The following is a 27418-nucleotide window of genomic DNA, read 5'->3' on the forward strand; positions in this document are numbered from 1 at the left end:
GAAGAAGCGCACAGTTTGTTCCCATAGGAATGCCGACAATTTGTTGGAAAAGTCTACCTCCAAACTGAACAAATATGTTGTCGATAAGAAACTCCAGCATGCTGACCACTTGTTCTTCTGTGTAGCATGTTTGAGACCCAGAGTCCATTAATAGTCTAAATACTTTTGTTTCATTAACTTCTGTATTTGATACAGTTGTTTGAGCAGTCTGCATCAAAACTATATCTCCGTACGACAACAAACTATTCTCTGGTACGTTCTCTTTACTTGAATATATTTCACAAGTTTCATCAGTTAGATGTAAAACTTCTTTATGTTGAGAGGGAATCTTTTTGGGCATAGACTTCTATGATGACCCTTTCTCTGTTTGCAATGATAGCATGCTTTTTCAAATTTACAGTCTATACATTGCTGGTTTCAATCATATATAACAACTTCCCGTGATTTTCTGCTTTCTGTCTTCAATTGTACTGAACTTTCTTCACTCATCATTCCAACGGTTTCCATCACAATATCTGCAAACCATTGAATTTCCACTGCCTGCATTTTTCCAAAATGGCTTTTATACTACTGTTTTTCTTAAGAACTGGTACCATTATGTGTTTCCTTAGACTGACTTTCTGCAGCTTCCCGAGCAGTTATGTAAGTATTGAAAAACTGTCTTAACTTCCCAACTGTCCATCTTTCATTGTTACCTTTCTGTATTTCAAGTTGAATAAGGACTTCCTTTGGTAGCTTAGATGTTATCATCGAGATGAATACAGCTTGTGTTACATCTTGCTGCATTGCGTCCAAACTACGTAAGTATCGTTCCAAGTCATCATAAAGTATTCGTAGATGTGTAGTTTGATTTGAAGCTGACTGAAGGTTTAGTGTTTGTTGACAACAGATTGAACATTTCCAAATCTTTACTTTAGTATTGAAATTGCTATATCGTAGTTTCCATGGGAGAGCGTTAAGCCTGATATAGCAAAAGTTTGCTTTTCAAGTAATTTAATTTGTCAAGCTTTAATTAGTGTGCACTGCTGCTTCAAATGAATCCCAAAATTCTTTCCATTTTAACTGATCTCCATTACACTGTCAAGCTATTTAAAATATATTTCACTTGCCTTTGTAAATTTTGCAATTTCACCTTGTTTATCTTCTTTCTCCTCTAATATAAGTGAAGTTTATTCATACTATCTGCAAGATTTGCTGCGAAATCCCTTATTCGTCTCTCTGCTGATGACACTTGCCTTAATTGTGTTGACACACTTTCATCTTGAATCCCTTGTGCTAGTATATCTCTAGTTTTGTCTAATTCTTAAGCTAGCAAATTATTGTATATTGTACAGAGTCCTTTCAAATATGAGACTACCATCTCTTCTGTGGTTACTTCTTTTCCGTGTTTTTTATACATTTCTTTTGCTGTTACTTCCGGGTTCCGACACCAACTGATAATACTTCTATACTTCTGTTACTACTATTTTTACAATGATCATTATCCATAAAACCCTTAAATTATATACTAAAATCATAAAAACATTCTACATCTAGAACAAACTATAATTAACTAGAGAAATGATAAATAATTTATTTTTAGTAACAGGGTAAATTCCGGAATTTGCCAACACTTTCTTAAACATAAACATACACAATCAATCTAGAATATTCTAGCATGATTCATTTACTATAATTAAATAACAATGTAATATTACATAAACACTGTCAAATAAAAGTCCAATGTCCTTATAATTGCGTACTATTCGCAACAATAAATAATAATGTATGACATGTGCCAAACAAAACTTCAAAATCAATTCTTCTGTCTATTTTTTTGTATTTTCTTTATTCTGTCTGCGTGTGTTTTTCTAATTTGGTGTCTCCTATAGGGCGTAACAATTGGTGAACTTCATATGTATGGCGCTTGACTTGAATCACAAGCGCTATGCTTTATATATGCAGCCTTAGACTTTATATCTACAGCGTTGAATTAGAGCACTTTACTGTGAATATGTATCTCCAGCGCTATACTTTATATTGAGAGCACTCGACTTTACCTCTCTAGCGCCAATATTTTATATATCTACAGCGCCAGACTTTCATCTTCAGCGCTAGATTTCGATTTACCGTAATATAATTCAAATCTCCAGCGCTGTCCTGCACTTAATATTATATCAACAGCGCTAACATTTGCAAAACCACAAATCTTTACCTGTTTGAACCCAAAATTAGCTAATGTGATGATATTAAAACAAACTTCAATAACAATAACATTACAAGGGGGATTGTGTCAAAGAGACAATAATATACGTGAAGAGCACAAAAGAGCTCTAAGTCACAAATAAATCACCAATGCAACAAGCTAACCATTAAACAATAATGCATAATACATGTACTTGTTAAGCTAACTGTACGCAACACTCAAGTCAGAAACATACAAATTAACACAATACTAACACGGACTGGATGCTATCGACTCTTGCTCTAAATGCGGCTGGGTTAATTATGTTTGTAAGATCTCAATCACAATCCCCTTTTCAATATAGAATAAATAAAAACAAAGATGATTTCAAATATAAGAACGTTTTAAATAAAAATTGACGTAAAGCAAAATCTCGGATATGGATGAGCTTTGATTGCAGTGGTTTCATTTTATTTGTTCATTAGAATAACTTTTGTAAGTGTCCTAGAATTTATTTAATAGGAAAAGAGGGTACAACGATTTAAAACATAAACGACAAAACAATGCAATGTTATAATAATATTATAAAAAATCACGAACAATGATCAGTTTTTTTTTAGTCGTCTTCATCTGTGTATTTTGAAATAAATTATCATTATTTGGTTGTTAACAAACCAACTCAAGTCAGCAATGTCAAGCTCATACAGTAATTATAAAGAGTGTGTGCGTGTACCTTTAACATGGTCCAAACTATAAACTGTAGAAGAATTTGTATTTACAATCATCAGGGCCAGAATATTGACACTTCTAATACAAAGTAGTATATTATATGAAAAATAACAAAACACCTTTAACATCAAACTTGTTGAAATATAACATTTCGCCTAATTAACAAACATTCATTTCCTGACACCTTTTTTCACCTAAAACTGGAAGTTAAAATTTTGTATTAAGGTTGTAAACATTCTTTATTAATCTGTTTTTCTGTATGATGTCTGTTTTAACGAATACTTGTCATGCACATGCAATGGTTTTAACAAGACACATGTTATGTTTTTAGTCAATGGTTAATAAGTATTTTTACTCAGGCAATATTAGGTCAAAATACCTTGTGATCGATACATATAAAAAAGATATGGTATGATTGCCAATGAGACAACTCTCCACAAGAGACAAAATGACACTAAAATTAACCACTATAGGTCACCGCACGGCCTTCACCGATGAGCAAAGCTCAAATTGTATAGTCAGCTATAAATGAAAAATATAAAATAATTCAAACGAGAAAAAATAACGGTCTAATTTATGAACAAAAAAATAACAAAACACAAATATGTAACACATCAACAAACGACAACCACTGAATTATAGGCTCCTGACTTGGGAGAAGCACATACATACAGAATGTGGCGGGTTTAAACATGTAAGCGTGATCCAATACCTCCTTCTTACCTGGGATTGTGGTGTAACAGTAAAAAACAAACACGCACTCTACAAATCAGTTGAAAAGGGCTTCACTCATCAGATGGATACAAATAGAAATACATTTAACAAAAACATAGTACCAGAGTTGAAGTGGCCGGGTTACTTGTATATCTGAACATCAAACGACACTAAGTGCTGATCTGGGAGTACTTCGGTTACTGACAGCTAGTTTAAAGCCACTAACAACTAATACAAGAAATCATGCTTCTAAGACTAAATGCTCATTATAGTATTTAGCTTATTGAAGGTCATCTATTTATAGGATGTCCAATTTCAGTTTAATCTGTTAGTTTATTTTCTTTTATAATTTGTAGTTGCAGCAGTACACCTTTTTAGATTGCTACGACAATTCTTGGTTTGTTTATATTAAATTTAAAAATAACGATACACGTATTAATTATTTCAGTTTTTCAATTATCAAAGGAAGATAAGATCAATTATAACAATCTTTTCCAAACTTCAAAAAAGGAAAACAGGTATTTTGTAAGAGTTATGATAGTTGGAAAGGAGTCGACTGGAAAAACCTGCCTCTTGAGAAGATTATTGAAGGAAAACATATCTGATGTTACCAGTACTGACGGTGTTGACATTGTTGTTCGTAGATGCAAAATCAACATAGAAGATGGAAAGTGGATAATCGGAAAAGGTATATAAATACTCAATGGTTATACATTTTGTACTGCACTTTTTCACATTTCATTAATATCATTATTATTTCAGATGGTTTATGTCTGCTCAAATACTATTGCTCAATATTGTCCAATCGTACGTAGATTACACACATTAAATTGAAAACGTTGCATTCATAGAATAAAACAGTCCTACCAAGGAAAAACTAAAAGTAAATGTCCGACGGCTATTATTAAATTAGATAGGTTATGCTTGTATGCATACTGAGACTACCGGAATGAAGAGACGTAAATATAGACTGCCACTAGAAAATGTTGTGATGGGCTGAAATAGTATTAGTAGCAAGGGGTTTTTCATTCTCTCTGCATGAGCCAAAATAATGTATCCGTCTTGTCTTCCAAATCTACGAATTTAAACAACCTGCACATTGTAGATAACAAAGCACACACAAATTTTAGGCAATGTTTTTTTTTTAATTTCTATACTCCAGTTATCTTGAGATATTTTAACTGTTTAAGAAAGGAGTTGAAGTTGGAAAATTCGAGAAAGCACATGTTCATTTCGAGTAATGTTTCTATTTTAACAACCTGCATGGTACACTATCATAATAAATCTATATAATAAAGATGCAAAACCCGTATGAATGCTCATTGATCAAACTTAAAACTTGTTATACAAAGGGAGCATTGTTTTTTTATATTCATCCCGCCAGAAATTAAGGATGATAAGGTGAGCCGGATAAAGAGAGCACTTACTACAAATGCAGAGGACACAGATACTCAAAATGTGCAGATTGATAAGACAAATATAAATATAAGTCAAGATGATGAGATGTCTACTGACAAAAAAGACACAAGCAACACAAAGGATAGTCAGGATGAAAATGATTATAAGAATGGTTCTGCATTATTGGCAAGTCCTGAGGATTTAACAAGCGACTCAAGTGTTAATATGGATAAAAATGGAGATACAAACAAGTCTTCAGCTTTGGTAATATCACAAGATGTCACTAGCGATGCAAACGTTTTAGAGAACAACGAAGAAAAGAAGGAGTCTCCCTCTTTGGTAATGCCTGATGATTTGATGTCTAATGTTTTTTCTCAGTCAACTGATAATACTTTCTCGAACCTTTATGCATTATGTGAATTATGGGACTTTGCAGGACAAAAAGAATTTTATGCTACACATCAAGCATTTTTGACAAGTTTTGCAGTATACCTTGTAGTTGCAGATATGAAGGACAACATAAGTAAACAAGGCTTAAATCAGTGTTTTGCCGATTTTCAGGATATTGGAGGTATGTTTTCGTATTTGAAAATGAAATACAATGAAACATTTTAATTTAAGATTTGCAGATATACAAAATATACAAGCGGGTTGTTAACTACATGTATGTATGACACAGTTTGCCATGTCAAGGCAAATACAAACGACCAAAGTGAGCAAAGTATAAAAAAAAGTATAATCACAAAAATACTGAACTCCGAAGAAAATTCAAAACGGAAAGTCCTTATTTAAATGGCAAAATCTAATGATAAAACACATCAAACGAATGGGCAACAACTGTCATATTCCTGACTTGGTAAATGCATTTTCAAATATGGAAAACGGTGGATTGAAACTGATTTTAAAGCTCCAATTCCATCACATTTACAACGATGCGTGAACTAAACAAACATAATAGGTATAATAGTAAAAATATGAGTACAGCAGTCATCACTGTCTCAAAACAAACAAATATTCATCAAAAAAGCACAAAAAACATCTATCAAATTTATAATGTTCTTCTTCTGAGAAGTCTTAAAACAATGAAATGTAATGCAAAGAAGGAACCGATCAGTAATCTATATCCGTAAGCAGATGGAGAAACCCACGGTGCTCTTTGTTCTCGAGCACCAGACCTCAGGTATTAATTTTGATATTAGTATAAACCAAGGTTACGACTCCCCAAGGCAAACTTGACTTTATATTGATTTTGATATTTGTGTAGGTCCTCTTTGGTGATATAGCTCTTTAACTGTTGGCACCATTTGCGAGTATGGTCTTGAGGAAACGATAATAGTCCGTCGGAAGGGGAAGATAAATGGCTGACCCGTGATAAGAGAGAGCCATATCTCTTGCACGCAAAAGACGCCCTTGTAGATTTCGAAAAAGAGTAGACTAATGCCGCTACAAGGCAGCTCTCCCACCCGCAAAGTGGAAAGGGATTAACATAAGTTGAAAAAACGTGTTTCCCAATCTACTATCAATAAATATGTTTTAAATAAACTGTTAGAAATGTGTATTTCCATTCTCAATTTTATTATACATCTGTAGCTTTCAACAGTCGGCTTTGAATGATCCCGATGATAGTAAATCGAGGAAAGCACTTCATACAATAAATTTATAACGTGTTGTTTTAATTTTTGCCGTGTCGAAGATTTTTATATCAAATAATGCACTTTTCTTGATAAAAAAAAGTATTGTTAAGCTTCCTGTTTCCCTACCTTATCTATAGAAATGAATTTAGAATTAGACCGTATTCTTGCTTCCAAGTCGATATTGATTGGTTTGAAAGTTTATTTTCATCGAATGTATAACGCATAAACAGGCATTGTTTGCAATTCATCGGTTGAGACATTCATTAAAACAAAGATAACGTTTGACTTCATCTACAATGAAAAGGCTCTTTTGCATGTCAATAATATAAGTGTAAGACACTATATGCTTAAATTTTAGTAAAGAGCCGTTCGAATTAGATACATTTTTTTTATAGATTTCCCGATATGCAATCCAGTTCCGTTACCTATTATAAATTCATCATTACGGATGTTTAAGTAAGATATGATGACACTTTCACTTCTTGTTTATTCATCTACGGTTTATTAGAATACTCGTGTTGTTGAAAGGTGTTAAAGATGAGACAAAAACTATGTGCTACGATGTGAATCCCTTTCATCATTTTTTTTTACTGTGGATTATTTATTTTTCTTTGGGTTCCAATTTTCGTGAATTTCGTTGATACATTCGAACCACGAATTCAAATGTCTAACAAATTACAAATTTAAACAGGATAGCATTCAGAATTAGGCAAAACCACGAAATAAAATATGTACGAATATAAATCAAACCATTGTGGTGACGTCAGCCTATTCATTTACCGTGGATTCTTTTTCTAGAATCAACGCGTCATAAATACGTCGCTGAAATTGACTCACCAAATTGTATTCAATTGAGTTCTTTGTGTGTCTAATTTCATTAATTTTGAATTGGCCAATTAACTGATTTCTGTTCACTGATCGAATTATTTTAAAATCTTACGTTTAATTTTTGTAATTTCTATATGCCTTCACTGGGAGTCGAACCCGTCCATGAAATGTGTGACGTGTTACTAACATCAACATATCGACGAAACCTCTGGTCTACCAAAAGGTTACAATTTAATTGTCTAATTTATATATATAAATGAATATATGATATACATCAACCCCAAGGGTGACTGGGGTATAGAAATATGGTCACTTGGTCTTCTCCCGACCGGTAGTAAAACGCTTGCTGAAGTGGGGCGTCCGTTTGGCTGTGCGGGATGTATCAAGTTCGCAGTCACGTCCGTCAGACGGGGACGTTAAATTCGATGCCTCGTGTAAAGAGAGTGCCACGCTCTTTGCACGTTAAGAACCCTTGCAACAACTCTTTGAGGGGTCCGTAGGTGGCCTGTTGCAAGGCAAAATTTCTGTCCCTATCCAATATACCCTCATTTTCCAGTGGTAGTCCAAATTTCCCCGACCATCGTCCTAGATGGCCTCTTTTACAACAACCTACCTATTGTATTTATTGTGAACTTGTTCTCGTCCTGAATATGCATGAAATATTTGCCACTGGACGTTAAGCAACCAACAATCAATCAATCAATGATATACATCGGTACAACGGATACACAGGGACTGTTCCTTTATATATACAAGAATAGGCAATCTTATAGTATGAGTTGGTAGCCGCGAGGTTTCATGGTTAAGCTCAATGAGTTAGAACGTGTCGGATTAGGTTCGAATCCTTGTATTCTTTTTGTTTTCCCTATTCTCTAGATTTCCTGATTTTGTCTCTTGTTTTGTAAGTTATTGTGGATATTTTGTTTGATAAAAGCGAGTTTTATCGTTTATTATCATATCATTGTTGGCTATTCCACGTTTGAAATGAAAATGTTTACATTCTAGTTGTCTATTTTTGTTTTATAAATTAATATAGTATGATTTCATCTGTTTATTCGCAAATTATTATGCTAGAAAATCGTCTAGAATAAGGCTTCTTGTTAGAAATTTCGGACACATGCTTTATATATATATATATATATACTATATATAAGATCTTTGTCAAGTTGTTGTGCCGGCTTTGACACATTTTAAATTTTCATTCTCGATTTTATAAGTAATAACATGAATAAAGTCGAATATGTCTCATTTTGTCAAAACAGATAATATCTAGATGCCTGATATATGAAGATCTTTAAAGGGCAGACGTGTTGTGTTATATTTGTATTGTTTTAACCATTTTATTGTGATATACAATTGATTGTAATACATTGTTACGTTTGTCACGATGACGTGGTCATTTAAACTCACACACAATACCTTATAATTAAGAATAGTCTTTAAATTTGAAAAGACATTAAAACAATAGTTTAAGTTATAGATACAATGGATAAGCGTTGATTCGAAAAACAAGCCATTCGCCCTCCGGGCTCATGGTTTCTTTTTCAAGAATAAACGCTTATCCATTGTATCTATATCACTGAATACACAGTACTTCAATCGAATAGTTTTGATGTTTTGTACAGTGTGTCACAGATACGACCAAATCTATGGTCCACAATGTGAAATCTGCTTACAAGTTAACCAATGTTGATATGTTTAGTAACATAGATGGTTGCAAATTAGTTTATTTAGTGTTATATATAGTTGAAAGTTAGTTTCTTAAGTATTTTATATAGTTGCAAGTTATGTTAGAAATATATTATGATTGTATTATTTTTCTATGTTAGGGTGCATATCTAAAGTATCATAGTTTGTCTCGAAACATTTTTTTTTTTTTTTAACGTTGATAATATATTTTATTGCACTCTATTGCTGTTAACAATTTACTTAGTGTACAGCATTGCACTAAGTATCCCTGATATATTAGTTATTAGGTATCCAGGAAGAATATCTAATAAAAGTAAATTGATGTTACATTACAATATTACAATATTTTAAATGATTTCATGTTTACCGGAGAATTTCACTTCCGTCCGATAGTGGTTTTTAATATTAGATAAATGTGCATTTATATTTGCCATCATCATCTCTGTGATTTGGATAAATTTCATAATACTTAGACAATTTGTCTAATTTGAAAGGTAAGTTGATCATAATTTTCGTGATGTTTTGAATCATAATCGAAGTTTTAACTTATTTGAAAGCTGTGGTATTTTAGACTAAGATCATATATCTAAACTACCCAGGTAAACATGATTATACACAACATCGGAGAGTACAACACAAAGTTGTCAAAATCAAAATAAAATAAATAGTAAAAGAAGAAGACAACAAAAAGTGTGTATTAAACAATATTGAATAATATATTTTCATTTTTTTTAACATGTGTTAGATGTTAAAGTACATTATTGTCACCTGACATGCTTAAGTCATGTGACTTAATACTTGGGTCATGTAACCTCAGGGATATTTATTATTATTTATGATCATTTATGTAGTTTAGGGTTTTTATGATCAATTTACTGGTTTTTTTTTAATTACATTATTGACTTCAACTATATATTTTATTTCTGCCTTGAATATTTTAAAGATATCTATTTTTGTTCTCTTTGAGTCAGAGATGTAATATGATTTGTAGATAGAAAAAAATATTACAGTCAAAAGGAAGTTAATTTCATAGTAAGCTTCATCATTTATTTTATATCCTACTATAAGATTTTCCATATTAAAAATGCTTTCATTGAAACCTATAAATTTAAGAAGGTTCAATATTTTTGATATAAAATCACTGTTGTAACTGCAAGAAAAATAAAAATGTTCATAATCTTCTTTTATACTGCAATGAATACATTTATTATCTGTGAGTATTTTCCATTTTACTAATAAATCATTGCATGGAAGTATATAGTGAATTAATTTCCATCTAAACATTTTCAGTTTATTGTCAGGTAAGTAGTTAAAAATGAAGTTGAAACAATTTTCTAGTTTGAAGTAAAGGTTTTTGGCAAACAATTTCTCCCACATTATAACTCCTATAGGTTTGTCTGGTTTGTTTTCATTTATAATAATGTTATAAATTTGTTTTGTACTCATTTTAGAATTAATTTCTTTATAAAGCATGATTTTTAGGCTATTTATAGTTTTATGAATATTAACTTTAGTTTTAGTTGAATTATCTTGATTTATTATGGTAAGCCATTGATTTGGTATTGCTTTTTTAATGCAGGATATCTGCCTGATCCAATCTTGTTTACTTTTTAGTTTAGAAAGTATATATGTTTCTGAAATTTGACCTCTATCATCTATGATGTCATTTATGAAAAACAAATTGCTTTTTACCCACTCTTCAAAAAATAAACATTTTCCATTTAGTCTGATAAAATTATTTCCCCATATAAATTGTTTTCTTATTTGTAGAAAGTCATGTGGGTATGATGACCCACCTCCTTTAACACTAATCCAAGTTTTAATTAATTCTTGGTAAAATTCTGGAACACTTTTGAAAGTTGTTTTATCTAGATCATTTATATTTTTTAGATTCATTAAAAATATGATCAAGTTATTACCAAATTTATTTAAATAAAATCTTGGTATAACTGTCCAATTGTCCATTTCAGTATTAAATAATTTTGTTATCCAGCCTATGTGTATGGATTTTATAAAAATATCAATGTCTATCATTTTAAGTCCTCCTTTTTTGTACTCTGTTGTAAGATTTGATCTTTTAATTTTATCTCTTTTACCATTCCATATAAAATTGTATATGAGGGTTTTAAATTTCTGTAGCGAATCTTTTGGTATTACAGTATTTGATGCTATATATGTTAAGTTTGGTAGAATTAAGGATTTAGTTACTACTATTCTCCCTAATATACTTAGTTTTCTTTTCCTCCAATTTGCTATTTATTTTTCACATTTCAATATTTGTTTTTCAATATTAAGATTTTGACATTCTGATTTATTGTATCCAAAGTAAATTCCCAAACTTTTGATAGGTTTATTACTCCAATTGATATCTTCATATTTTTCTTTGCAGTGCTTTAATATGCCAAGCCATATTCCTTCAGTTTTAGTTCTATTTAGTTTAAGGCCAGAGAAGTCACCAAATGTTTCAATTAAATTTAATGCAGCTGTAATGTCCTGTTTAGAATGTAGGAACAGAGTAGTATCATCTGCTAGTTGACATATTTTTAGGGTATTAGTGCTGCTTTCTAGCTTAATTTCTAGTCCTTTAATATTTTTATTTTCTCTAAATTTTATAGCCATTATTTCTACAGCAAGAACAAAAAGTAACGAAGACAGCGGACAGCCTTGTTTAATACCACGGAATGCTTTAAATCGACTTGAAACCCAGCCATTATTAGTTATACATCCCTTAATATCTGAATACATTAGTTGAATCCATTTTAAAAAACTTTCTTTAAAACCAAATTTTTTGAGTGTTTCATACATAAAGATCCACTCTAGAGAGTCAAAAGCTTTGCTAAAATCTAAAAATAAGACAGCTCCATCTATCTTGAGATTTTCTGAATAGTCAATAGTATCTTGTATCTGTCTAATGTTGAAACCAATGTACCTATTTTTTATGTATCCTTTTTGATCTGAATGTACCAGTTTATGAAGTAGTGGTTTAAGTCTTTGCGCTAAGGCATATGCCAGAAGTTTAACATCATAATTTAAAAGTGTTATAGGTCGATAATTATCAAGAGACAATGGGTCATTTTTTTTTACAAATGAGTGATATAACGCCTATTTTTTGTGTGTTGGACAATTGTCCTTTAGTATAGCAATAGTTAAATGTTGAAACAATTAAAGTTTTTAATTCTACCCAAAACTTTCTGTAAAATTCAACATTTAGTCCATCTAATCCTGGGGCACGGTTTAGTTTCATTTTGAATATAGCTTCTGTACATTCTTCTTCAGTTATTTCTCCTTCGCAAGCATCACTTTCACTTTCACTTAATTTTTTATGTTTTTTAATATCCTTTAAATAATTTTGTGTTTCTTGTAAGTTTGGATTTGTTGACGTGTATAAATCTTTATAATATTTTACTTCAAGGTTTAATATTTTTTCATGATCCCTAGTTATCTCCCCTTTTTCATCATATAGTTGTGTTATTAACCGGATTTTTGTGACAAAAATGTCGGTTATTGATTTGGGGATGTACGGCGGGCGGCCGGGCGGGCGGGCGGGCGGGCGGCAATCAAATGTTGTCCGTGCATTAACTCATGAACCCTTCAACCAAAGCTTTTAAAATTTTAATATGTTATTACTGACAACTATACGAAGGTCAAGTTCAATAATGGCGATTTTGACTTTTACCGTTCAGGAGTTATGGTTCTTGAAAGGCGGCAATCAAATGTTGTCCGTGCATTAACTCATGAACCGTTCAACCAAAGCTTTTAAAATTTTAATATGTTATTACTGACAACTATACGAAGGTCAAGTTCAATAATTGCGATTTTGACTTTTACCGTTCAGGAGTTATGGTTCTTGAAAGGCGGCAATCAAATGTTGTCCGTGCATTAACTCATGAACCGTTCAACCAAAGCTTTTAAAATTTTAATATGTTATTACTGACAACTATATGGAGGTCAAGTTCAATAATTGCGATTTTGACTTTTACCGTTCAGGAGTTATGGTTCTTGAAAGATTGAAAAATGGAGTTTTCAGTCGTGTCCGTGCATTTATGCATGAACTGTTCTACCAAAGCTTTTGAAATTTTAATATGTTGTTACTGATGACAAAATAGAGGTCAAGTTCCATAATGACGATTTTGACTTTTACCGTTCAGGAGTTATGGTTCTTGAAAGATTGAAAAATGGTGTTTCCCGTCGTGTCCGTGCATTTTCTCATGAACCATTCAACCAAAGCTTTTGAAATTCTAATATGTTGTTACTGATGACAAAATAGAGGTCAAGTTCCATAATGACGATTTTGACTTTTACTGTTCAGGAGTTATGGTTCTTGAAAGATTGTAAAATGGCGTTTCCATTCACGTTGTTGCATTTACTCATGAACCATTCAATCTAAGCTTTTCAAATATTATTATTTCAAAATGTTGATACTGATGACAAAATAGAGGTCAAATTTGATATTGATGATTTTCACTTTCACCATTCATCAGTAATGATATCATCTGATATTGCCAGGACACAAATAAATGTAAATAAATCCGGTTTGCTGTCGTTGTGACAGCCTCTTGTTGTTTTTTTGCTTTGTCTAGATTTCTCAAGACCTAAAAAATAAGCTGTATTTTTTTTCACCCTCTTCCACCCATTTTGCTCTAGCTCTAATTTGGTTACCCTTTATTTTTTCATAGTAAAGCTTTCCTAATTTTTCTTCTGTATATTCTATTGTTTGCAATAAACTTGTTTGTCTCGAAACATTACACATTTAACAGTAATAATATGTTTCAGGGTATGTTGATTTTTGGTTCGATTCTATCCATTGCCATCGAACGGCCGACGAACGAACTGGTAATGAGCACTTCGATCCTCCAATTATATTAGTTTTCACTGGAAAGGATAAATATGCAAATAAGGTAATACAATAGTACAATGTGATTGCTTACCTCTATCTGATTTGTGTTCAACACGTAACTTTAAAACCCGTTCTTGTTATACACGTCATCAAACGAAATATTAGGAATGTTAAATTTGTATCCAATGTCAAATGGCAAATATAGCATGTATATCAATACGAAGATCAAAGTTCAGAAATGTGCTATACATAATTACGATACTGTTGTCAAGTCATTAAAGATTGCATATTTTGGCGTTAATATTGAGTCACTGATAAGGTCTTTGCATCGGAACTAAACACATTTATTCTAAACACAGTTGTTAGCATGACACGGGTTATGTTCTTCTCATATATGTTATGATGGTATGATACTAAACGGGAAGGATTGTGCCTGATGTTCATATGATGAAATCATAATCTTTCAGTCAGTTTAATTGAAGTCTGGAGCTGGCATGTCAGTTAACTGCTAGAAGTCTGTTGTTATTTATGTATTATTGTCATTTTGTTTATTTTCTTTGGTTACATCTTCTGACATCAGACTCGGACTTCTCTTGAACTGAATTTTAATGTGCGTATTGTTATGCGTTTACTTTTCTACATTGGTTAGAGGTATATGGGAGGGTTGAGATCTCACAACCATGTTTAACCCTGCCGCATTTTTGCGTTTGTCCCAAGTCAGGAGCCTCTGGCCTTTGTTAGTCTTGTATTATTTTAATTTTAGTTTCTTGTGTACAATTTGGAAATTAGTATGGCGTTCATTATCACTGGACTAGTATATATTTGTTTAGGGGCCAGCTGAAGGACGCCTCCGGGTGCGGGAATTTCTCGCTACATTGAAGACCTGTTGGCGACCCTCTGCTGTTGTTTTTTAGTTGGTCGGGTTGTTGCCTCTTTGACACATTCCCCATTTCCATTCTCAATTTTATATCTAATATGTTACTGGTTTGAAAAAGAAATTACATTTTAGATACCAATATCAGAAAAATACGTCTGTTTGTGGGAAGACTTACATGAGATTTAGGATTTAAGTTCATACGGGATTACCTCGTTGGTGTTTGTTTGCCGCCCAGTATAATCAAATATTGAGGACGAGAACACATAATAATTAAATGAATAGGTAGTTCCTCATATATGGTGTCGACTGATCAATGTTTGACGAATTTGGAATGCCACTTAGAAATTAGGTTATACAGATTGAAATATGAATTAAGTCAGACAACAAGGCATTATACGGGCCCTTCACATAGTTGATGAAAGGGTTTTTAATGTGAAGAGACATCTGCAGTCGCTTTACATGAATCATCGAACTTGACGTGCTCATTCTTACTAGACGCCAAATAATACATCCAGCTCAACCTAACGAACGCCACACTTTGGCAACTGGTTAACTGTCGGTCAGTACAAGACAATTAGATGACCATAGATATATTATCTAGCCACTTGTGTGTTTTTTGTAAAAATACGTTTTATGATTGCCAATAAGACTACTATACATAAAGACAAAGCATCAAACATACATGTAGGAGTTAAAATACGGCATAGCACAACTACAAACACCCATACCGTATAAAAGCTATAAACTATAAAAGGCCCTTAAAACGTTTTTATAATTGTCATGAGAGGTACTGATTGTTGTTATAAAGTAGATATGTATTGGAGTTTCGTTATTATCTATTCAAATGTTATCTTATCCCAGGTATAGATTACCTTAGCCGTATTTGGCACAACTTTTTGCAATTTTGGATCCTCAATGCTCTTCAACTTTGTACTTGTTTGGCTTTATAAATATTTTGATATGAGCGTCACTATAGAGTCTTATGTAGACGAAATGCGCCTTTGGCGTACTAAATAAAATCATTATAGATACCAGGACTAAATTTTGTATAAACGCCAGACGCGCGTTTCGTCTACAAAAGACTCATCAGTGACGCTCGAATCCAAAAAAGTTAAAAAGGCCAAAATAAGTACGAAGTTGAAGAGCATTGAGGACCAAAATCCCTAAAAGTTTTGGCAAATCCAGCTTAGGTAATCTATGCCTGAGGTCGAAAAGCCTTAGTATTTCAAAAATTCTAAATTTTGTAAACAGTTAATTTACAAAAATAACCATATCAATGATAATTCATGTCAGCACAAAAAGTGCTGACTACCAGGCTGGTGGTATCGTCGGGGAATAAATCTCCACCAGCAGTGGCATCGACCCAGTGGTAGTAAATAAACTCATCATAGATACAAGGACTAAATTTGGTATATACGCCAGACGCGCGTTTCGTCTACAAAAGACTCATCAGTGACGCTCGAATCCAAACTAGAGGCTCCCAAGAACCCGATCGCTCACCTGATTCAACTTGGGTTTTTGAAATCATATAAAAAAAACATAAATAAAGGCAAAAGTAGTATACCGCTGTTCAAAACTCATAAATCCATTGACAAAAAAACAAAATCTGGGTAACAAATACAATTTGGCTAAAAGTAACAACACTTGGCCAGCACCTCATAAGGAAAGGAACATTCATGCTATGTTTGATTTCATTCAATTCAGTGGTTCTCTAGAAGAAGACTTGTGTTTGCATTTCCCATAGGGTCCTATGTTAAACTAAGTCCCACCACTGGCTGCCATCTTGGACGTTGCAATGACAACAAAGTAACAACACTTGGTCAGCATCTCATTAGGAACATTCATGCTATGTTTTGTTTCATTCCATTCAGTGGTTCACGAAAAGAAGACATTTGTATGTATTTCCCATAGTGTCCTATGTAAAACTAAGTCCACTACTGGCGGTCATCTCGGATGATGGATCGGCCACAAAGTAACAACACTTGGTCAGCATCTCATAAGAAACATTTATGCTATGTTTTGTTTCATTCCATTCAGTGGTTCTCTAAAAGGAGTAATTTGTATGCATTTCCCATAGGGTCCTATGTTAAACTAAGTCCCACCACTGGCTACCATCTTGGAAGTTGCAATGACAACAAAGTAACAATACTTGGCCAGCGTCTCGTTAGGAACATTCATGCTATGTTTTGTTTCATTCCATTCAGTGGTTCACGAAAAGAAGACATTTGTATGTATTTCCCATAGTGTCCTATGTTAAACTAAGTCCACTACTGGCGGCCATCTCGGATGTTGGATCGGCTACAAAGTAACAACACTTGGTCAGCATCTCATAAGAAACATTTATGCTATGTTTTGTTTCATTCCATTCAGTGGTTCTCTAAAAGAAGTCATTTGTATGCATTTACCATATGGTCCTTTGTTAAACTAAGTCCCCCTGCTGGTGGCCATCTTGGATGTTGGATCAGCTACAAATTAACAACATTTGGTCAGCACCTCATAAGGAACAGTCATGCCATGTTTGGTTTCATTACATTCCGTGGTTCTCTAAAAGAAGACATCTGTATATATTTACCATAGGGTCCAATGTTAAACTAAGTCCCCCGCTGGCGGCCATCTTGGATGATGGATCGGCTACAAAGTAACAACACTTTATCAGCACCCCATAAGGAACATTCATGCTATGTATGGTTTCATTCCATTCAGTGGTTCTCTAAAAGAAGTCTTTCGTTTGCATTTCCAATAGGGTCCAATGTTAAACTAAGTCCCCCGCTGGCGGCCATCTTTGATGATGGATCGGCTACAAAGTAACAACACTTGGTTAGCACCTCACAAGGAACAATCATGCCATGTTTGGTTTCATTCCATTCAGTGGTTCTCTAAAACAAATCATTTGTATATATTTCCAATAGGGTCCTATGTTAAACTTAGTCCCGCGCTGGTGGCCATCTTGGATGATAGATCGGCTACAAAGTAACAACACTTTATCAGCACCTGATAAGGAACATTCATGCTATATTTGGTTTCATCCATTTAGTGGTTCTCTAAAAGAAGTCTTCTGTATGCATTTCCAATAGGGTCCTATGTTAAACTAAGTCTCCCTGCTGGTGGCCATCTTGGATGTTGGATCAGCTACAAAGTAACAACATTTGGTCAGCACCTCATAAGGAACATTCATGCCGTGTTTGGTTTCATTACATTCCGTGGTTCTCTAAAAGAAGACATCTGTATATATTTACCATCGGGTCCAATGTTAAACTAAGTCCCCCGCTGACGGCCATCTTGGATGATGGATCGGCTACAAAGTAACAACACTTTATCAGCACCTCACAAGGAACATTCATGCTATGTTTGGTTTCATTCAATTCAGTGGTTCTCTAAAAGAAGTCTTTCGTATGCATTTCCAATATGGTCCAATGTTAAACTAAGTCCCAAGCTGGTGGCCATCTTGGATGATGGATTGGCTACAAAGTAACAACACTTGGTCAGCACCTCACAAGGAACATTCATGCCATGTTTGGTTTCATTCAATTCAGTGGTTCTCTCAAACACAACATTTGTATATATTTCCAATAGCATGAATAGGGTCCCATGTTAAACTTTTGGTCAGCACCTCATAAGGAACATTCATGCCATGTTTGGTTTCATTATATCCGTGGTTCTCTTAAAGAGGACATTTGCATATATTTCCCATAGGGTCCTATGTTAAACTAAGTCCCCCGCTGGTGGCCATCTTGGATGATGGATCGGCTACAAAGTAACAACAGTTTATCAGCACCTCATAAGGAACATTCATGCTATGTTTGGTTTCTTTCCATTTAGTGGTTCTCTAAAAGAAGTCTTTTGTATGCATTTCCAATAGGGTCCTTTGTTAAACAAAGTCTCCCTCTGGCGGCCATCTTGGATGATGGATCGGCTACAAAGTAACAACACTTGGTCAGCACCTCACAAGGAACATTCATGCCATGTTTGGTGTTATTCCATTCAGTGGTTCTCTAGAAAAAGTTCAAAATGTAAAAAGTTAACGACGACGACGACGACGGACGCCGGACGCCAAGTGACGAGAAAAGTAAAATGTTAAAAAGGCCAAATAAAGAACGAAGTTGAAGAGCTTCGAGGACCAAAATTCTAAAAGTTTTACAAAATCCAGCTAAGGTAATCTATGCCTGAGGTAGAAAAATTTTAGTATTTCAAAAATTCTTAATTTTGTAAACAGTTAATTTATAAATATAACCATATCAATGATATTTCATGTCAGCACAAAAAGTGCTGACTACCGGGCTAGTGATACCCTCGGGGAAATAAATCTCCACCAGCAGTGGCATCGACCCATTGGTAGTAAATAAACTCATCATAGATACCAGGACTAAATTTTGTATATACGCCAGACGCGCGTTTCGTCTACAACAAACTCACCAGTGACGCTCGAATCCAAAAAAGTTAAAAAGGCTAAATAAAGTACGAAGTTGAAGAGCATTGAGGACCAAAATTCCTAAAAGTTTTACCATATCCAGCTAAGGTAATCTATGCCTGAGGTAGAAAAGCCTTAGTATTTCAAAAATTCTAAATTTTGTAAACAGTTAATTTATAAATATAACCATATCAATGATAATCCATATCAGCACAACAAGTGCCGGCTACTGGGCTGGTGATACCCTCGGGGAAATAAATCTCCACCAGCAGAGGCATCGACCCAGTGGTAGTAAATAAACTCATCATAGATACCAGGACTAAATTTTGTATATACGCCAGAATTATAATCCTGTTACCTTTGATAACTATTTACACCACTAGGTCGATGCCACTGCTGGTGGACGTTTCGTCCCCGAGGGTATCACCAGCCCAGTAGTCAACACTTCGGTGTTGACATAAATATCAATAATGTGGTCATTTTTATAAATTTCCTGTTTACAAAACTCTGAATTTTTCGAAACACTTTTTTTTTTATACCAGTCATAGATTACCTTAGCCGTATTTGGCACAACTTTTTGGAATTTTGGATCCTCAATGCTCTTCAACTTTGTACTTGGTTGGCTTTATAAATATTTTGATATGAGCGTCACTGATGAGTCTTTTGTAGACGAAACGCGCGTCTGGCGTACTAAATTATAATCCTGGTACCTTTGATAACTATTATTGTCAATAGTTGCTGTCAAATTATTAAAATGAAAATTGTTGATTTTTTTATTTTTGTCTGTAGGCAGATTTTATGAAGAGAGAAAAGGAACTTAATGACCAATTAGTCCAAATTTTTGGACTTCAAAGCAAATATCATCACTTGCACTTCACGTTTTATATGTCAAATATAAATGATACTGACGAAGAATTCGAAAAGTTGCGATACAAAATCTCCGAGTCTGCACGGAAAATGGATAATTGGGGTAATGCTTTTCCATTGAAATGGATTCTATTAGAACATCTGATTGAAATCAATAAGAACGCTGGAAGAAATTTCATCAATTTTACAGACATGTTAAATCTTGCTAAACATCCAGATATCAATATGCTAGAAAATAAAGATTTGATGTTGTTTCTTCGATTTCAACATGATGTAGGAAACATTATTTATTTTGAAAATATACCTGATTTAATCATATTAAGACCTCAGTGGTTATCAGATGCTTTCCGATGTTTAGTCTCAGATAGAGTTGATAAAAGATTACAACACCTTGATGACTGGACATTGTTTAAACGTCAAGGCAAAATAAGTGAATCGTTAATTACAGAACTCTTCAAATCAAAAGATGGAATTCAGTTTTCAGGACAGAAAGATAATTTGCATCAAGTTATGGAAAATCTTGACATATTGGTCAAAATTGAGAAAAAATATTATATAATGCCAAGCATGATGCCATCTTCTACGTTTGATGATGTGTGTAAAAAATTTGGCATTCAAACTGGAAATTGTCAAAGGACTTCCTGGCTCTGTTTTAAATTTGAATTTCTTCCACCTTCATTTTTCAACCATATTTCTGCATGGTTCATCAGGAAATATAACCATCACTGTACCGACATGGATAGTAATAGTGCAGCGTTTGCGTTTTACCGGGGCATCTGTGTGTTTGACATTGATGGATCCGGTTGTAAAAAGATTCTTGTTACTATGTCGAATGATATAATTGCTCTACAGGTTGTGTTGTTTTCTGAACAACAGGAGCAATTCGGAAGCATATGTTGCGAAATTTACAATGAAGTAAAAACACTAATTGAAGACATTAAAAAGAGATATAAGGTGAAACTATCATTTAAACTACATTTCAAATGCAGTGATGGCGATTATCATAATGATACATTTTCATATGAGAAATTGCAAAGTGAGCAGGAATGTTTCTGTCGTCAGCATAAGAAATCACACCGATCTGATATGATATACTTGCCTTGGATGAAAAATGAGGTTAGTATCTTAAACGATATCTTTACAAACTGGTAATATGATTATATGTTTTAACATAAACTGACCCTACGCTTGTAACGATGATTTAGATTGATCGTCCAAAATGATATTATTCCTCTTTGAAAAAAAAAATTGAGAAAAATTGCACAGGTTTTAAATTCATAAATAGTGACATGAGTAACTTCCGATTGATTAATGTCTTTCTAAAACTATTTTTATCTCAGTCAAATACATACATTATAGTCATTTCGTACCCGATCCCCTTTCGTACTCTGACAAAACAATTATTTAATACCATTATATACCTCACGGGAAATTTAAATGTTTGTAATTTCCTACCATATTTTTCAAATTTAAAGGTAAAAATAAGTTCTTTTCGTGTACTGGTCAGGTTCTTTTTATAAATGACTTCCTTCTTGAGTGAAAATTGGTTTTTGTACTATTCAATTGCATTTCCTGTCATCACATTTGAAACTATAATCAAATGGTCAAATTATTGTCAAGGAATCTGAAATTCTTTTTCCGGACAAAACTGAAAAGAACCATCAAATCAATTCAGAACGTTCATCAGTAGTATAGAACCTTATGGTACAATCTCATTGAGAAATTTTTTACTATACTTTACTAGTACTTGTAAGGAACTCAAATTTCTTCGGAAAACGAGGACGATGCTGATGACGACAAAGTCATACCTTTATACGACCACAAAAACAAAGGTCGTATAAAACAATCGAACGTAATCATTCCTTTGTTGCTTAATTAACCTCATACAGTTTGGTGCAGAAGAAACACAATAACGCCGCGTGAACATATATTATTTATCAACTACATTTTTCGCGTTTACTTCTAAAATTGCATTAACGCGATAAAAATGGACTTTTCAAATGTCTACTCGAGTATACTGGCGTTTACTACAGATTTCACACCTTTAACACTTAGAAAACACGCGTTTACCTCTTCTGTTATTTATTTGTTGAAATTATAAATAAACTTTTTTTTCTGGCTAATTAATCAATTGCAAATCTTACATAAACACAGTATTGCTAAAAATATATATTCAGTACTTATTTGGATAATTAAATACTGGTTAACTTAAAATCAACTATTGATACATGTAATATTCATTACGCTAGGCAATGTTTAAAGTTTCTAAATAGACTGCATCACATGCTCAATAATAGAAAAAATCAGATCATACACTTATTCCAAAATATGCGCCGTATTTTGGAATAAGTGTATAATTTGATTTTTTCTATTATTGATCATGTGTTGCCGTCTATTTCGAAACTTTAAACATTGCCTAGCGTAATGAATATTAATAGCTGATTTTAAGTTTATTGAATTTAAAATTGTCTTTGATATATACGATGCAAAATGTCAATTTGTTTTATTAAATCTGTTCATTTCTGAAAACAAAATAAATGGTTTATATTTATAAATTAAAGATATTCGAGATAATGACTTCTCTTCATTGTCAACTATTCCACCCTAAAGAATAAACATAGAATTCATCCCGAAAAAAAACAATAGTAACAGCTTTAGTCATATCAACCAGGAAATATTTGCAATTTTCATTTTTTTTGGTTGCTATTCATATAATTAATTGCAGAAAGACTTAAAGAGTTCTCAATTTGTGTAAAATGGTATGTCATTGTATTCCACAAAAAGGTATTTTAATGCCGTAATAATATTTTTACAAAAGTGAAAATACTGACACTTTATATCGATTGGACAACAAATTTTGCAATTTTAATTTTTGATGCGTAAAAATACATTATTACGTATACAAAATACTTAATTAATAGGCTAATACAACAAATATAGTCACTTTTTTATTGTTATTGACATAACTATGAGTAACTGTAGACTTACACAGCTCTCTATGTGTGTTAAACTATACATTCTTAGGGACAAATATAATAGATTTTTAATCCCGTTGCGAAATATTCAAACAAAATGGAAACAAATTGATTTTTTTTCCCTGGGACAACACTTTTTGTAATTCTAAACGCAAATGTTTTTAATTGTATGTCTAACAATCCATTTTGATATATTAAACATACTCAATTATCAGACCAGTGAGCTGAGCAGTTAATGAACATTCAAACACATTTTTGGAATTATCATGTTATGGTAATAACCAATCAATGTTTCTATTTATAATTTAGGTTGCTGGAAGTCTCTATTTGTTTTAATCTTTTTTTTTTGACAGCAAGTTGTATTAGAAAATATGGTCAGTAATTAAATATTTGTAGTCTTTGTACTTGAGGATGGCCAGTTGTTTCTTAATAAGGTGAATATTAGTGAAAACACATAAATGCAATGCTCTTCAACTTTGTATTTATTTGGCTTTTTTAACTATTTTGATATGAGTGTCACTGATGAGTCTTGTGTAGACGAAACGCGCGTCTGGCGTATAACATTATAATCCTGGTACTTTTGATAACTATTTACACCACTGGGTCGATGCCACTGCTGGTGGACGTTTCGTCCCCGAGGGTATCACCAGCCCAGTAGTCAGCACTTCGGTGTTGACATGAATATCAATTATATGGTCATTTTTATAAATTTTCTGTTTACAAAAATTTTTCGAAAAACTAAGGATTTTCTTATCCCAGGAGTAGATTACCTTTGCCGTATTTGGCACAACTTTTTGGAATTTTGGGTCCTCAATGCTCTTCAACTTTGTATTTATTTGGCTTTTTTAACTATTTTGATATGAGCGTCACTGATGAGTCTTGTGTAGACGAAACGCACGTCTGGCGTATAAAATTATAATCCTGGTACTTTTGATAACTAATTATATTTTTTTAGGCAAGGAAATGCTGAACTGTACTAGGAACCAGTTTTCCAATGTTTAAGGCAGTATTTTTCTATACAAATGACCAATTTCAACACCCTGAAACTTTTAAATGCAGGAGATAATCCAGTAACAAATATTTTCAGAAAATCATAAAAAAGTATATATTTTTTTAAACTATCCAGCATTAGGTCCATTGAGGATGTACTAATGTGAGGTTAGGTAAAAATTAAGAAATTAAAATTGATACTATAAGCTGGTAGAGCATCAATTAAGGATAAAGATAAGCTAAAAATATTGATAGGTCATGGATTTCCTTTTCGAGATATTTGAGATGTAAAATATTGCGGGAAAAGGCTGACTGAATTTGGTGCATGGTTTCCTCAAAAATGTGTATTCCTGGATTTTTCTCAATATCTCAAAATTCAAATTTTATTTTGGTCTAGAATCGTAAAAGAAAACGGTACGTCTAAACACTGCTAAGGACTCCTTAGTGCACTAAAGACCTATACAATGCCAATAAGGACTAGAAGGAGTGCTGTTATATAACGACAAAATTATTTTTATGTCTACCTGTGCGAATTTCAAACGCGCAATTTTACACCAGTAATGAAAACCTTCTTTCATTTATGAGTAGACTTTACATAGATAAATTCAGCCGTATAAGAAAAGCAAAATGAGAATGTTAAATTTGATGTATGCCTTTTTGTGCTACTTTGTTACATTTGTTGTTTATGTAGTGATATTAAGATGATAACACAATATTGACTGTTGTACCCCTATTTCTGACATTTTTACTCTTTGAGTATGTTTGTTTTGTTCATGCATCGTTGACAATGTAATGGAATTTGATGCGACTGTCATACAAGTGAGAGGTTTAGCTAGCTATAAAACCAGGTTCAATCCACCATTTTCTACATTAGAAAATGCCTGTACCAAGTCAGGAATATGACAGTTGTTATCCATTCGTTTGATGTGTTTGGACTTTTGATTTTGCCTTTTGATTTTTGATTTTCCTTATTGAATTTTCCTCGGAGTTCAGTGTTTTTGTGTTTTTACTTTTTTTATATATATTATTTTTACATATTATGGTAGAGATAGATATTTGATGCAAAAAATTCAAATTTTATAGAAAAATAATCATAAATAAATAAGATATTCAACATTATTCAAACGATTCATTCCTCCTATTTCCACTTTTTTTATAAATCTGCTAAGAAAAGTTAAAATTTCATATGGGAATAGGAGGAAAACTTATGCAAACAAAGGATTATACTTAATCAACTTTTAATTGGCCAATGTTTTTTGGGATAGAAAATAGGTTATTTTTGTAATGTTTGAATTTTGTGTTTTTAATTCAAATAAAAATGAAAGAAATGGAATAAAGTCATGCATATTCAGGACGAGAACAATTTCACAATAAATACAATAGGTAGGTTGATACAATAGAGGCCATATAGGATGATGGTCGGGGAAATTTGGACTGCCACTGGGAAATGAGGGTATATTGGATAGGGACAGAAATGTTGCCTTGCAACAGGCCACCTACGGACCCCTCAAAGAGTTGTTGCAAGGGTTCTTAACGTGCAAAGAGCGTGGCACTCTCTTTATACGAGGCATCGGATTTAACGTCCCCCTTCCGACCGGACGTGACTGCGAACTTGATACATCCCGCACAGCCAAACGGACGCCCCACTTCGGCAAACGTTTTACTGCGGGTCGGGAGAAGACCAAGTGACCATATTTGTATACCCCAATCACCCTTGGGGGGACCACAAAACAGAGATCAATTTGAATTTAGTTGTCGTCACTTTAACTGTTCCCGAGTTATGCCCGTTTTGCGTTACTTTTCTTTGTTTCATACTTTAGCACTTTTGTCGTCACAAAGTTGGTTTCCATTTTCTAATTTTAGTTTACCTCAACCAAATGTTATGAAAGATATACACAATGCTTATTACCACAAAACAGAGATCAAGTTTGAATTTAGTTGGTGTCAATTTAACTGTTCCCGAGTTATGCCCGTTTTGCGTTACTTTTCTTTGTTTGATACATTAAATAATTGTTAAAACCGAGAACCAGATCAGTAGTTTCACAGGCGGATCCTGGGGGGACAGCCCCCCCCCCCCCCCCCGTTTCGTGGGAAAAAAATTGGTTGATTATATCGGGAATCACTGAAGTGTGACTGGAGCCCCCTCCCATTACACAGAGTTCTGGATCTGCCACTGAGTTTAAAACTGTATAGTTTACCTTAAATGACCTGGTTTAGTGAGGAAATATCTAAAAGTGACCAGTTGATATTTAATTAAAACCTTTCTGAAGCCCTTTTTTTCTGTCATACATACCATATAATATTTTTTCGACTTTCATGTATTTATTTTTTTATCATTTCTGTTAAAATAAAAGATGTGGTATAATTGCCAAATTGAAACAGTTCTTCACAAGAGACCAAAATGACACAGAAATTAACAACTATAGGTTATCATACGGCCTTCAACAAAGCCCATGCCACATAGTCCGCTATGAAAGGTCCCGAAATGACAATGTAAATCAATTCAAACAAGAATACCTATTTATTTACAAAAAGTGAGCGAAAAACAAATATGTAACACATAAACAGACGACAACCGCTGAATTACGGGCTCCTGACTTGGGACAGGCACATACATAGAGAATGTGGCGGGGGTAAATATATAAGCAGGATCCCATCTATAAATAAATTAATCCTCAATTTATATAGATAAATTAGTAATGATTAAGAATTTGACATATTGTGTAGACATCTATAACTACTAGTATTGTTGAAATCTTTATGTTGCCTGCTAAATGTCATTAGTTGGTTTTTTTCCGTTTGATTGCTGTGTTATTGACGTATAACCTACATCTCCTACAGTTTTAGTTAACTAAATATAGATGTATTTCTTTTCTTCCCCTAGGTTATATGTTTAGAGAAAGATGAACCAATGAGAAATGTACCTCAATTTAGAAAGTGAAATAAACTGAAAAAAGTTTCACTTTCCAATCTTAAACTCTCCCCATTTTTTTCCATTTTTCATTCAATAAATTGTTTATATTTATTGACGGGAGTTCACTTTTAATTTGTATACGTTTTAGGTCACGGATAAATGTGATTTTAATCATAAAAAGGGGGAATATTCCAGTTTTCAGACAATGCTTTGAGCAGTTATGAAACTTTGGTGACGCCAGGTTTATATCTATTAACATAACCTCCCATTAGTTTTTCATGAATTTGTGAAATGACATTGAGAAGTTATTAAACTTTTTTTATTCTTTGAAAAAGCGACGGGCGTAACATGCGCTCATGGCGCAGCTGTTTATTTTTATTTTATGGAATTACAC

At 33.2% G+C, this 27418-nt stretch overlaps 1 protein-coding gene across 1 annotated transcript in view; it reads left to right on the top strand.

Annotated features, from left to right (window-relative positions):
• The first annotated feature begins 13777 nt into the window (after positions 1-13777).
• LOC143056230 (uncharacterized) overlaps positions 13778-27418 on the top strand; it is a 40412-nt gene continuing 26771 nt past the window's right edge. The window contains exons 1-2 of the mRNA XM_076229312.1: positions 13778-14054; positions 20068-21261. Coding sequence (XP_076085427.1) covers positions 20077-21261 — 1185 coding nt within the window. The 5' untranslated portion in view covers positions 13778-14054; positions 20068-20076. The remainder of the gene's footprint in view (positions 14055-20067; positions 21262-27418) is intronic.

This window comes from Mytilus galloprovincialis, chromosome 13 (genome assembly GCF_965363235.1).
Source record: "Mytilus galloprovincialis chromosome 13, xbMytGall1.hap1.1, whole genome shotgun sequence".
NCBI classification, from domain to species: domain Eukaryota; kingdom Metazoa; phylum Mollusca; class Bivalvia; order Mytilida; family Mytilidae; genus Mytilus; species Mytilus galloprovincialis.